General features: G+C 39.8%; 1 protein-coding gene across 1 annotated transcript in view; it reads left to right on the top strand.

Moving 5' to 3' along the window:
• The window catches only part of LOC121327008 (probable E3 ubiquitin-protein ligase HERC1), a 76,407-nt gene that overhangs the window by 38,390 nt on the left and 24,297 nt on the right, over positions 1 to 13,720 (top strand). The window contains exons 41-51 of the mRNA XM_041270750.1: positions 716 to 873; positions 1,618 to 1,701; positions 2,027 to 2,228; positions 3,903 to 4,030; positions 4,576 to 4,784; positions 4,932 to 5,200; positions 5,696 to 5,748; positions 6,088 to 6,279; positions 6,503 to 6,677; positions 12,593 to 12,842; positions 13,278 to 13,491. Of these exons, the coding sequence (XP_041126684.1) occupies positions 716 to 873; positions 1,618 to 1,701; positions 2,027 to 2,228; positions 3,903 to 4,030; positions 4,576 to 4,784; positions 4,932 to 5,200; positions 5,696 to 5,748; positions 6,088 to 6,279; positions 6,503 to 6,677; positions 12,593 to 12,842; positions 13,278 to 13,491 (1,934 nt within the window). The remainder of the gene's footprint in view (positions 1 to 715; positions 874 to 1,617; positions 1,702 to 2,026; positions 2,229 to 3,902; positions 4,031 to 4,575; positions 4,785 to 4,931; positions 5,201 to 5,695; positions 5,749 to 6,087; positions 6,280 to 6,502; positions 6,678 to 12,592; positions 12,843 to 13,277; positions 13,492 to 13,720) is intronic.

A 13,720-nucleotide genomic window follows, 5' to 3' on the forward strand; every position in this document is an offset into this window, starting at 1 on the left:
TTTAAAAACATATTTACTTTGCAGCATAATACAAAACAAAATCCATCTATCAGTTCTCACAAAGTACGACTCACTAAAAGTCAAATTATGTTATTTGTCTAGTTGTCTGATGTAAGCAGATTGTTTTTACGATCGCCTCAATGACTGTAAGTCCTATATTGCATATACAGTATACAGATATATGCTGTTGGTGGATCCCAGGGAGTCAGGGAGTATAATTGTTCAGTCTCATAAATTATGAACAGAAGAATGTGTGCAAGGCATGCAAAGTAGTTTATTCCTTATACACATGGAGTCGACATGACCGACTGCCTTAGAACTGTGTTTTTACTCCAGATGTCCATCCCCAATTGGAAACACTGAAAAACCAGGATCAGGTAAGTGGCTGAGCCTGTGCACTAACCACTGTCTTCTGCTCTGCAGAACATCTAACCTCTGAGTCCCCTGCATCCCAAAGAAGAGCAGCTGCATATTCATATTTCCAAAAGACAATGTGGTTTCAAATTTAAGCTTGGTGTCTTCGCCCCCATCCACCCACCTCCTGTTACCTAATGTTTCCTATTGAAATTTGTTTATCAGCTATTTTTACAATTTTTTCCTGATTTTGCTTTCTTTGCAAAAATGAGTACAAAAAATACAATAAATAGACTACTTGGGGTATGAAATGTAGCTTGGCTGTTTGGTTTAGTGCATCCTTTGTGTCTTGGCTTTTTAGACGGATGGTGTTAGCGAGGTTCCCTACCCTGGCTGGACTGCTCAATAACCCCATGTTGTACCCCAGCTTCAACATGGCAAATTCTGCTTCCTGTGACGGCTTTTCAGAACAACAGACTTGCTTCGTAGGACCATACAACCGGGCTAATAATCCACCTGGTAAGGCGGGAGGATTTGGGAAAATAAACATCCTTGTGCCTCTATGCTTCGCAGCTGGTGTTACCAGGAAACGGTGTGCTTGAGTTGTGTTATGGCTTTTGTAGGTATACATGTGTTATAGAAATGCCTGTCACTGCAAGCTTTGGGGGGGAAAACACCTGTGCTAAACTAACATATATTTAATATATAGTTGGTACTCGGTTATGCTGTTTTTTATTTTGTAGAGTATACAGGTTCATGGCACATCAGTTCCAAGTAAAATACTTATTATTGTCATATAAGATTTTCCCATGCACCTGTGTCCTAGTGTAAATGCATCAAGTAGTACTCCTTACGGCCAAGGATGACTGGGAAAGCAAAATATTTACATTACAGTATCAAAGCCTTCTTGTACATGAATGTGGATGACTATTTATATGATCTGTATCTCTTCAACCTAATAAATAGATGGTCTGTTTTAAATAACTGAAACAATAATCACTCTAATAATCAATACCTGTATTGTCCTCAATATTTATTCACTTACTTCTGGTTCAATTAACATGTATTTGTTAATCCTCTCTCTCATATAGCATTTAATTTCTAGCCATAGTATACCTGGCCAGAAAAGAAAAGCATGCTGCTGTCAGCCATTTTCCCCCAGATACATCTCTTTCTGCATTTCAGTGTTGTAATTGGTTAGTCTAATTCTGTAGTCAAAGGGCTTTCATGCATGACATCTTATGTTGTTTTTTAAATTTTTAGAACGACCCCAAATATTTGTTCCTGTACGGTTGCTAGAAATGGGCTTCTCCATGAGACATATCTACAAAGCAATGGAAGATGCAGGTATATAGGAATATTACTTGCGTATAAAAAAAGCATACCTAAAAGATTTTCAAATTGAATCATGTGGAATGGAGCTTCATTAGACTTTACTGAAAGGACTGTTTTCAGTGTGCATGACTGTCGTATGGGTTTTTGTGGGCTTGTGTGTCTTTTGAACCAAGTCAAATAATTACAGTAAATTCCTGAAAAGTGCATTCCTCCCTGTGTAAAGATGCATTGTTCTTGTAAAGTGTAATGAGTTGTTTGTGTGTGATGCAATTTTATAGGTTAAAATAAAGCGTTATTTTAACTCCTCTGAACTGATTTCCCTGCTTTTCCCTCCCAGGAGTCACTGGGGAAGCAGACGCCCGCACTATTGAGGTGCTGGCTAGCTGGATGCTGGAGCACCCCCTCACAGATCAGCAGCTGATAGATTACCCATCCGCAGAGAACCCCAGTGAAACTGGAATAGTCTCCCCTGAGGGACCAGAGACCGTCCAGCGGCCAGAGTCGCCCACTCCTAACTCCCACCCCGAGGGAGATGAAAGGTACCAAATTTACTTCATTTAGATTTTTTTATGTTTTAGATTTACTGACCTCTGTTAGGTTTTAGACAAGACACACGTTTTTGATTTTTTTGCCACTTGATCTTTAAAGTCTGCAGAGTTGAAGGGTCATCAGTTAACCTCTCATCCAAAGTATAGTACCTCGTACAGTACAAGCCACCTTACAACATGCTGGCTAGAGGGAAGAGTGGTCTCTAATATGCCAGTGTAATAGGGGTGTGGGAATCCGCTCTGATTGATTGGAGAGAGAGACTGATGTTGAAATGGTGCTCAGGATTTATTTACATAGCAAACGAGAAGAGAATGTGTGACACAGGCGAATATACAAATGTACAACAAAAGGAAAAACAACTAACAACAAAATGGATATGGCTCTTTCTTTTGCTATAATGTGAGGTCCTGTTGACACACCCCTGTACTTTTGGATTTAACAATCCCGAAACGAATCCCTGACAAAATAGGAAAATGGTTAAAACACTGACCCAGGTTCCAAATGCAGTGGTCAGATGTTTGATTTATGTTTGTTCCTTTCTACTTGTGTTGTGGCAAAGGGCTTTGTTTAGCCTCTCAGCCCGAGAGTGTCAGCAGGTCCCTTTTTATCGTGAGACGCACTGCTGAGACCAGCCCACAGGCTGGTTCGGGATACACAGCTGTCTAATCCCTGGCGGCACACACAGCCAATAAAGCAAGTCTCACGCAGAGTGTCTGGCTTGTAAGTACAAAACCACACTCAATCCTGTAGCCTTGCCACTGCCACTAGTGTCCTGCATGGGGTTGGGTTCAGATAGGAATGTGAACTTTTTCTGTGGTTCGGGTTCGGGTCAAAAAAAATTTCACCAAAAATGTTTTGTGTCCTTTCAGCGTACTCGTCTGTAACCCTTTCCCAAATAACGCATTAGAAGGTAAATGTACCGGTATTTCTTGCTCTAGAACAGGAGGCGATTAGAGAGGAGTCAGCTGACTAAGCAGTGTTCTCGGTTTGTATTGCCATTTGTTTGATATGTCACAAGATCCTTTTATCATGTCTGCTTTGTGATTTTAAAATGTCTGTGAAACAAAAGATAGTACTGGGTTTATATCGTGTAGTGGATAATAGTTCAAGCGGTAAATCAGAAGTGTGGAATTCTTTTGGAGTCATAGCAAATGAAAATAATGAACATGTGAGTGGATTAGTAGCTTGTAAAATCATTGTTTTTGTGAACTACAGCCACGAAACTAGTACATCTCTGCAAAAGCACAGGTGTAGCTCCTTTTCAACTGGTGGCACAAAAGGAATAGAGGGGTATTTTATAGTAAAGTAAGTAGAGGTAGTTTGTTAATATGTTACAATGTTAAAATATATCCACACCACTAAAGGGAGCTACCACACTATAGCCTATTGTATAAATTCATTCTGCATGTGTATGTGAGAGTCAGTCGACGTAGGCAGTAAGTAAAGGACAAACATTTGCGGGTTCGGGTCGGGTTGCAAGTCTTATTAAAGCGGGTCGGGCCGCATTTTTTTTACATTTTTTATTTAAATAACTTATGCAGGCCTAGGTTGTCAGCACTGAACTGCTTCTTGAACTGTAATGAAAGTATTTCTTTTGTAGAACTGCAATGTAAATACATGTGTTGGAGAGGGCTTTGACGGCTCTTTTTTTTCTTGTGCTGCAGCTTAATCGCGGGTCTGGATCATGTTGAAAGAGAGAACTTCCTTGATGTCCACCTCACCCGAAACAGGCCTCCCCCAGCACGCAGGCAGCGCTCCAGTCTGGGACAGCGATCTTTCTTCAGGAGAGCTGGTACGTTCATCTGTGGTTTAAAAGTATTTGTACAGTCTGACTAGTGAGTGAGCTCTGAACAAACTGCAGTCTTGAGATGGACTTAAATGTAATGTAATGCCAAATACAAAAAGCTGCTCTTTTTGACATGTTCACATAAAGTCATCGACCTGAACGGTAGAAATTTTAAAGAGTAAGTAACTTCTAATGACATTTTAACAGCTTTTCATGATATTTGCAATAGTTCTGGTTAGTGCTGTTGTTCAGATATTGATATTTTTTCGTTTGACCTGGGGAAAAAGATATTTTGAAAAGCCCAGCTCCTTATCGAAGTTGCAAGAATCTAATTTGTCCGCGTTCTGGTAATACAATCTCTACACATGCACAGGAAGCAGCAGCATAGTATATCATTTGAAAGTAATTGAAAGTTTTCAACATATTTCAACACAAGAAAAGTGGGATTGGGGAAGGTAGTAATATAATGCCGCTAGTTCTGAAAAAGAAAAGGAGTTGATTCCAGAACGCTGGTTTCATACCTTTTTAAGAACTTCTTGTTTGCTTTTTAGACTCTCCTTCCCCCAATTTGGTGCCACCCTTGTTTGGTCGTGAGCAGGGGGCAGCGGACTGGCCTGAGAGAGCGGAGACTCACCCCTTCCCTTCAGAGGAGGAGCCTGAGCTGGGCTTCATGGACGATACGCGGCATGAGGAGTCCTCCGAGGAGATTTTCACACCCGACTTCACGAATGCCGAGAGAGACACATTGTGGATGGTAGAGGTACTTACCTGTCTAATATGTTGCTCTATTTCTTTGTGTAGTTATCTGAGAGACAGCCTTGGACAGCAGAGGTGCTTTGAGTGCTAGACTAATAGGTCATTGGTTTAGCTTGTCCTTACTGTGTTTTTACACTTTTGTATATGACAGGGAGGAGAGAACCAGGCTGAACCTGGGGAGATGGTGGAGTGTGAGCTCTGCGAGACTCTGACCTTGCAGTTCAACAGCCATATGAAAAAAAATCACCCAGGATGTGGGCAGGGCACGGAGCGCCGGGGTTACCGTAGCAACGGTACATACGTTAATGGCTGGTTTGGAGGGGAGTGTGGCTCCGGTAGTCCGTACTACCTGATGTGCAGTACCTGCAGGGAGAAATATCTTGCTGCCAAAATTGACGAAAACCATTTCAAATCCAACAGGTGAGAGATTAAAATCATAATTCTGGTGATATATATGTACAGTCCAGATTGCAATTTTAATTTTATTGACAATACATAGGTGCAAAGAGGTTGATGCACATTTGTCAGGTTAATATATTGTACTTTGAATGTTCAAAATAGTAAGGTTACTTATATTATATATATATATATATATATATATATATATATATATATATATATATATATCTATATATATCTTTAAAATGTACAGATAGTTACGTAATAATATTTGGTATTATGCATAACCAAAATCAACTTGTATCCTATTGTGATGAAATTTGATTCAGTCACATTATTATATCACAAGTCAAGGAGAGCATCCTAATCTGGCTTCACTTATGTATACATGTTACACACACAACCTAATGGAGCATTGCTAAAACTTTGATATATCTAGTTCTGGTGTGTGTACAGCTATTGTTTTAAACATTCTATTACTTACGGTCGAGTGAAACCTGTAGTTTGTTTTTTCAGATTGAAGAACTTGGCCTCTGATTTAATTGGGAGATTGGATAACAGTTCTGAAGGTATCTGTCTGACATTATACCTGATTGATGGCTATATCATGCAGCCTGTCATAAGGGGAATAGTGTAGGGTGGTTTATAAAGTTGATTGGAGACTATACAACAGTGACATATACTGTATTGCATTCTTGTAAACTTACCTTTTAAGAAAATAACCATTTTATCTTTAAACCAAAATGCTGTAACATAATATGCAAGAACAGTATTGTACAGTAGAATGAATAAAAAAAAAAAAAAAAAATAATAATAATTTGTGTATATACTATACTAGCACAGTGTTCAGTGTTACAGTGCATACCAGTTTGTTACAAGGGATTTTGTGTGTCTGATGTGTTTTACAGAAGATTGGGAGCTGTTAGACCTTGTGGACGGTGACAGACTGACAGGACTGGAAGATTTTGGCTTCCTTTCGGGGTCTCTAGGGCTGGGTGAGAAGAAGCAGGTTCCTGATCCAGTCTCATTCACAGAACAGGACCCCCTGGGAGCTCTAGTTACAAGCGCTACCAGCAACAAACACTCACTGCTTCACAAAGGTAAGTGTTACTTTTTGTTTTTCATTATGTCGTGGAAATGTGATCATTCTTAAAGGTAATGGTAAAATACAGTAACCCTTTTTATACTATTGCAGCTGGTTTCCTGTCTTTAAGTAATACTTCCTTATATGCCATATGTACTACCAACCTCATCGTTTGTTCAGGAAATTGGAATTCCCACAAACAAAAGGTGAGAGCCCTGTTTTCTTCCTTTCTATTTCAGGCTCATACAGTGCTGAGGAGAAGGGTTCTTCTGCCAGACAGAGCCTGGGAGAGCAGGCTGCCTCTCTCCGTGATCACCAGGACCGTATGCTGGCACTGAGGCGCATCACAACTGCCACGCAAATCCTCCTGGCGCAGGGCATGGTCATGAAGGCGTTATCCAGGATTTCTGCCAGGTGTGAACTGTAGTAAATAGGATTCTGTATCAGTGTGTGAGTTGTTAACTTGAGTACCAGTGGCGCTTACACTAAATAAGCCAAACTGTCTTTATAGAATAAGACAATTTGTCAGGGCCATCTAGTAGGACAGCACCATCTAGTGCACAGCTGTGTATTGCTAGCAGTACTAAAAGAAATATGATCCTTGATGGTGCGCAAACTTTTTAAATTCCACCCCCTTTTTTTTTTAGCATACATTTTGTTGCACGCCCCCCCCCCCCACGTACACCCTGTAAATTGCGTATTTTTTCCTTAACTGCTTAGCAAGTTAACATTTAGCTGACATGTTAAACCTTGGTTTCTAACAAAAAAATCCATGAATTTAATTTTTTTTTTACACAGTAAACATTATTGTTCAGCAATTAAATAAAAAAATATATATCTTGGTTTTCACAAAATAAAGTATGCACACCGGGAGCGAAGTGAACGACACAAATACAGCACGAGTACAAAAATAAAAAACACAACTTTTATCTCTTGTGGAGATAAAATAAAATAAATAAAACACAAAGAAATACAGTATGGGTATACCACACACTTAAAAAAATAAATAAATAAATAAATAAATAAATAAATAAAAGGAAACAGAGAATACCACCAGTTTGTTAAAGAGCTAATGTGATTATTATTATTGGTCAACATTATTAAAACAAAGAAGCGTCATTTTACAGAAATACGAAACCAGTGTGGGGTGCTCCACGTCACTTAAGGTGAAATAAAGAGAGGTAGACATACCATCAATTTCCAATTGTCCTGCTATTTCTTGCCATGTGGCATCCTTCTTTTAATTGTATATATTTTATAACCACAGACACTGGCATCATAAAGAACATTTTATTTTTCGCCTTAAATAATTAAATTCTCATTGATATCCTTTTTTTTTTATTTCAGTGGTAATCTCTGTGTGAGTGACTGTGACAGTCACTTTGACCATATTTCTAATTGGTCCATTGCGACGCGAACAGCGCGTAGCACGAATACAAATAAAACAAGTGTATTTCTATATTTGCTCGCTTTGTTTGCGTTGTGCATTACTCCATTTAAATTAATAGTTTTCATTATTTTTTATTCACAGAGCTGCTCTTACACTCTGACTTTTAAGAATGTATTAGTTAACATTTATGTATTTAGCATATATGGAAACCACCATTTAGGCTCTGTTCACTGCAGTTTCACTAATACACTCACCACTTTAAATGTAATTTCTCTGGTTTTACAAGTCCTAAAGTGATCAACAATGGCTTATTTGAAAGGTAAGGACTTGGACTAATTACACCGTATAACAATTTTTTATTTTTATTTTTATTTTTTTTTGGATCCTGGGTAGTAAGTGTTATTTCCTAATTGCTTATGCCTCAAAAGTATAGAAAATGGCTATTATTCCCCACAAACTTTGCTTTTGTGACCAGGACAGTGATATTTTGAAATTTATCTATTTTCCAGAACATTCCAGATAGATTCAGTGCTGAGTAAACTTGGAGTAACTTCTAGAACTTTCCAGTAATATAAATAGTAGTATAAATACAGGGGCCTTAAGCCCACCAGTTCAGTTTAGTTCCAGCTGCCTAAGTGGATACATACCTGCATTTTTCTGAGATGGCATCAAGAGGCTGCAAGCATCCGGCAGACGCATTTTGCTATGTCTGCGGCCAATTTATCAAGACAAGAGCGAAAAAGTACTCCGTGGAAGCATCTGCTAAGATGTGTGAGGCCTACATATATTTCGGCATGCCTGTCGGGGATCAAGACAAACTTTGGGCACCTCATTTCACCTGCGAGCACTGCAAAAAAACTCTGGAAGGTAAGATGGACAATTGTTGCTCGGAATTTTATGTTATAAAATTTGTTAAAACTTGTTAAAATTGTAAAAGTTTTTAATTTTAAAATGTTTTACAATTATCAATGTTATTGAAAAAATATATCATATATGAAAAATGTTGCGAGAATCTCTTGCACATTAGTCATGGGTGAAATAAATGTATTTTTGTAGGATGGTACAGAGGGGAAAAGAGAGCCATGAAGTTCGCTATCCCAAGAATTTGGAGGGAACCCACTGACCACTCAAGCAACTGCTACTTCTGCATGGTGGACCCTTCCAAACGTCGGACTGGCAAGAATGCACCTGCTATCATGTATCCGGACCTTCCTTCATCCATCACCCCGGTGCCACACTGCCATGAGCTCCCTGTACCCACTCCTCCGGAGAGAGAGAGCAGCCGTCTTTAGAAGAGAGCAGCAAGTCAGAGAGCGAGGAAGACGTTGTAGATCCAGATGACAATTTCAGAGGTGGAGCTGAGGAGAGAAACTCATACTACCCCAACCAAAAAGACCTCAACGACTTGATTGGAGATCTTGGTCTCACCAAGTCCAATGCCGAGCTTTTGACGTCTAGGCTCAAGCAGTGGAACTTGTTGGATGAAAGTGTGCAAGTCGCAGATCAGAGGAAGCGTCACCAACCTTTTTCCAGCTTCTTCACCCGTCAAGATGGGCTCTGCTTCTGCCGCAATGTGACCAATCTGATCGAGGCAATCGGAATCGCCTGTAACCAGAATGAGTGGCGCCTCTTCATTTACAGCTCATCCAGGAGCCTCAAAGATGTGCTGCTCCATAATGGTAAGAAGTACCCGTCTTGTCCCCTGGCTCACTCGGTGCACCTCAAAGAGGATTACAACAGCATCAAGACCTTGCTGGACGCTTTGAAGTATGATTAGTATGGCTGGAAGGTCATAGGAGACTTCAAAATGGTGGCATTCCTGAATGGTCTCCAAGGCGGTTTTACCAAGTTTCCCTGCTATCTTTGCCTTTGGGACAGTAGGGACACCAAGGCACACTACCACAGGCGGGATTGGCCATAGCGGACCGAGTTCTCTGTGGGGAGGAACAACGTCAAATGGGAGCCACTGGTGGACCCCCGGAAGGTGCTGATGCCACCACTGCACATCAAATTGGGCCTTATGAAACAATTTGTCAGAGCTCTAGATAAGGAGTCGGCAGCCTTCAAGTACCTTCAAGACTTCTTCCCTAAGCTGTCTGAGGCAAAGGTCAAAGCCGGTGTCTTCGTCGGACCACAGATAAAGAAGATCCTGGAGTGCAATGAACTCCCCAAGAAGCTCACTAGTAAGGAGAAAGCGGCTTGGAACAGCTTTGTCGCAGTGGTTCAGGGCTTCCTGGGCAATCACAAGGCCGAAAACTATGTGGAGCTGGTTGAGACTCTGGTGAAGAACTACGGCACAATGGGCTGTAGGATGTCCCTCAAAGTCCATATCCTTGATGCTCATCTTGATAAATTCAAGGAGAACATGGGAGCGTACTCGGAGGAGCAAGGCGAGCGCTTCCACCAGGATATACTGGACTTTGAACGCCGCTACCAAGGACAATATAACGAGAACATGATGGGAGACTACATTTGGGGGCTGATTCGTGAAAGTGATTTACAGTATAATCGTAAATCTCGAAAAACTACTCACTTCTAAATCTTTTGTAGTCATTTTTGTATTACTTTAGTATAAATACATGTTAATTTGGATTCATATGTTGTTTTTTTCTGACTTTATGTGAACGAAAAGACCGTTTTCTCATTGGAAATAGGTAAATTTCAAAATATCACTGTCCTGGTCACAAAAGCAAAGTTTGTGGGGAATAATAGCCATTTTCTATACTTTTGAGGCATAAGCAATTAGGAAATAACATTTACTACCCAGGAACAAAAATTGTGTTACATAGTGTTAGCTGTCATTCACATTATATTTTAAAATGTTCTATCCTTTAAAAAAAAAAAAAAATATATATATATATATATATATATATATATATATATATATATATATATATATATATATATATATATAGACACACACACACACACACACACACACACACACAGTGCCTATAGAAAGTCTATACCCCTTTTCAAAATGTTCACCTTTTGTTGCCTTATAGCATGGAATTAAAATGCATATATATATATATATATATATATATATATATATATATATATATATATATATATATATATATATTTTTTTTTTTTTTTTTTTTTTTTTTTTTTATCTACACATCCTACCCCACAACTTCCAAGTGAAAAAAGTATTCTAGAAATTTGTAGAAAATTAATTAAAAATAAAAACTGAAATTGCTTGGTTGGATAAGTGTCCACCCCCCTTGTAATAGCAATCCTAAATTAGCTCAGGTGTAACCAATGACCTTCAAAATCACACACCAAGTTAAGTGGCCTCCACCTGTGTTAAATTGTAGTGATTCACATGATTTCAGGATAAATTCAGCAGTTCCTGTAGGTTCCCTCTGCTGGGTAGTGCATTTCAAAGGAAAGACTCAACCATGAGCACCAAGGCACTTTCAAAAGAAATCCGGGACAAAGTTGTTGAAAGGCACAGATCAGGGGATGGGAATAAAAAAAAATATCAAAGGCCTTGAATATTCCTTGGAGCACGGTCAAGACGATTATTAAGAAGTGGAAGGTGTATGGCACCACCAAGACCCTGCCTAGATCAGGCCATCCCTCCAAACTGAATGATCGAGCAAGAAGGAGACTGATCAGAAAGGCTACCAAGAGGCCAATGGCAACTTTGCAAGAGCTACATGCTTTTATGGCCAAGACTGGTCAAAGTGTGCATGTGACAACAAAATCCGAAGCACTCCACAAACCTTGCCTGTGTGGTAGGGTGGCAAGAAGGAAGCCATTACTCAAGAAAGCCCACCTTGAATCCCCGTTTGTATGCAAAAAAACACTCAGGAGATTATGTAGCTATATGGCAATAAGTTTTGTGGTCCGTAGAAACTAAAATGGAACTTGTTGTCCTAAATGCAAAGCGTTATGTTTGGCGCAAACCCAACACAGCACATCACCCAAAGAACACCATCCCTACTGTGAAGCATGGTGGTGGCAGCATCATGTTGTGGGGATGTTTCTCATTGGCAGGGACTGGGGCACTTGTCACTATAGAAGGGAAAATGAATGGAGCAAAGTACAGAGAAGTCCTTAAGGAAAACCTGGTGCCCTCTGCAAGAAAGCTGAAACTGGGACGGAAGTTCACCATTCAGCATGACAACGACCCAAAGCGCACAGCCAAAGCTACACTGAAGTGGCTAAGGAAGAAAAAGGGAAATGTCCTTGAGAAGCCCAGTCAGAGCCCTGACCTAAATCCAGTCGAAAATTTGTGGCATGACTTGAAGATTGCCTTCCATCAACACTCCCCTAGGAACTTGACAGAGCTTGAACAGTTTTGTAAAGAAGAATGGTCAAATATTGCCAAATCTAGGTGTGCAAAGTTGATAGAGACCTGTCCCAACAGACTCACAGCTGTAATTGCTGCCAAAGGTGCTTCCACCAAGTATTAACTCAGGGGGTGGAGACTTATCCAATTATGATCTTTCAGTTTTGTATTTTTAATATTTTTTTTTTTTCTCAATTAAAACTTTTCCCCCTTAACAGTGTGGAGTATGTTGTGTAGATAAGTGGAAAGAAAGTCCTCATTTAAATGCATGAAACTCTGAGGCACTGACACAACAAAATGTGAAAAACGTTCAAGGGGGTGTAGACTTTCTATAAGCACTATATTTATTTTTTAAACTTTTAAGCTGTTTTGAAACCATTGGGGTGCTTTAAACTTCTGTGTTTTAAAAAGTCACCAGGATGAATGACTGAAACAGAAAATTACACAAAGTGAATCTAAACAAGAAAACAATATATTAGTTAAGATAACTGATATTTCACTCCCAAAAAAAAGTTCTTTAGGAAGCATATCATGATATTCTGAGAATGATTGCTTTTTTAATGATTTCGGATTAATCAAGCAGATGGTCTGCTTTTGCATTATGCCTTATGTCCTCTCCCTCTCCTTTTCTGTCTATAGTGGCTCAGTGTGTAGTCAGTCTAGTGGTCTGGAAGCCCTGGGCCTCGCTGACATTCGTATCCTGGTTCGGTTAATGTGCCTGGCTGCAGCAGGAAGAGTTCACACAACCATTGACGGGCTTGGATTTGGAAGAGGCACCACTGCAGAGAAGACAGGCTCCATCTGCCTCACCTTCCTGAGTTCAGCCATTGGCTGCTTGGTATCAAACAGTCCCTCCGCTTACCGGGAGCTGGTAGACATCTGCACCCAGGTAGCAACAGACATGAATTCATCTTTTCTGTGATGTACTGCTCTTCCTGACATTAAGATTAAGTTAAATACTATGCTTGTGCAAATGAGCCTGGCTCTTATGAGCAGTGGTTTAGACACTTGCTAGGGCTGCAGGTATTCACCACCTTGTGCACATTCTCTGCCCTGTAACACAAGATGAGTAAATTATATTTGATCACACAAAGGTGGCATTTAATTCTTGACAACATGATTAATAAGATTTGTCATTACCTGCTAATGGAAGAATTTACCATTGCCATGCTAATAATTAATTCCTAGTAACAAACTCATATTAATTACTGTTAAATTTCTGTTGTTGAACTGTATTACACGTCCACTGCTGCATGCCACCACCACCTCATGAGTTCTCTGTATTTAATAAATTACTGTACTTATTTACCTTGACTTTGTTCAGGACTTGATCGCTGCAGCAACAGGAATGAATATTGGAGCTATCAGTGACCCACAGCAGAAAAAACGACACGTTTCTACATTTAAAGGACCAGCAAAAGAGACCGTAGAGGTGACCTCCCCAATGTTCCTGGTAACTCAAACCCTGGTCTCGCTGCTTACACAGAAGGGAATACGCCACCGACAAAGCCCAGAGAGAGCAGACACAGAGCCTAAGGGTGAGTGGTTGGGAAATCAGACATTGATTGCAAATTTTATATAAATAAACTCTTATAACCCTTATACCCTACAATGTAATTCTCATACAGCTCATAACATCATTAAAACTAAATGAAAATGTCTCAAACCAATATATGTTGTATTACTTTTTTATGAGACATAATTTGATGTACCCCCTAACTTACCCCTGCTCAGAACCTGCCTCAGAAGGTCGTTTAAGCAACATTG

This window comes from Polyodon spathula, chromosome 2 (assembly GCF_017654505.1).
Source record: "Polyodon spathula isolate WHYD16114869_AA chromosome 2, ASM1765450v1, whole genome shotgun sequence".
Classification (NCBI taxonomy): domain Eukaryota; kingdom Metazoa; phylum Chordata; class Actinopteri; order Acipenseriformes; family Polyodontidae; genus Polyodon; species Polyodon spathula.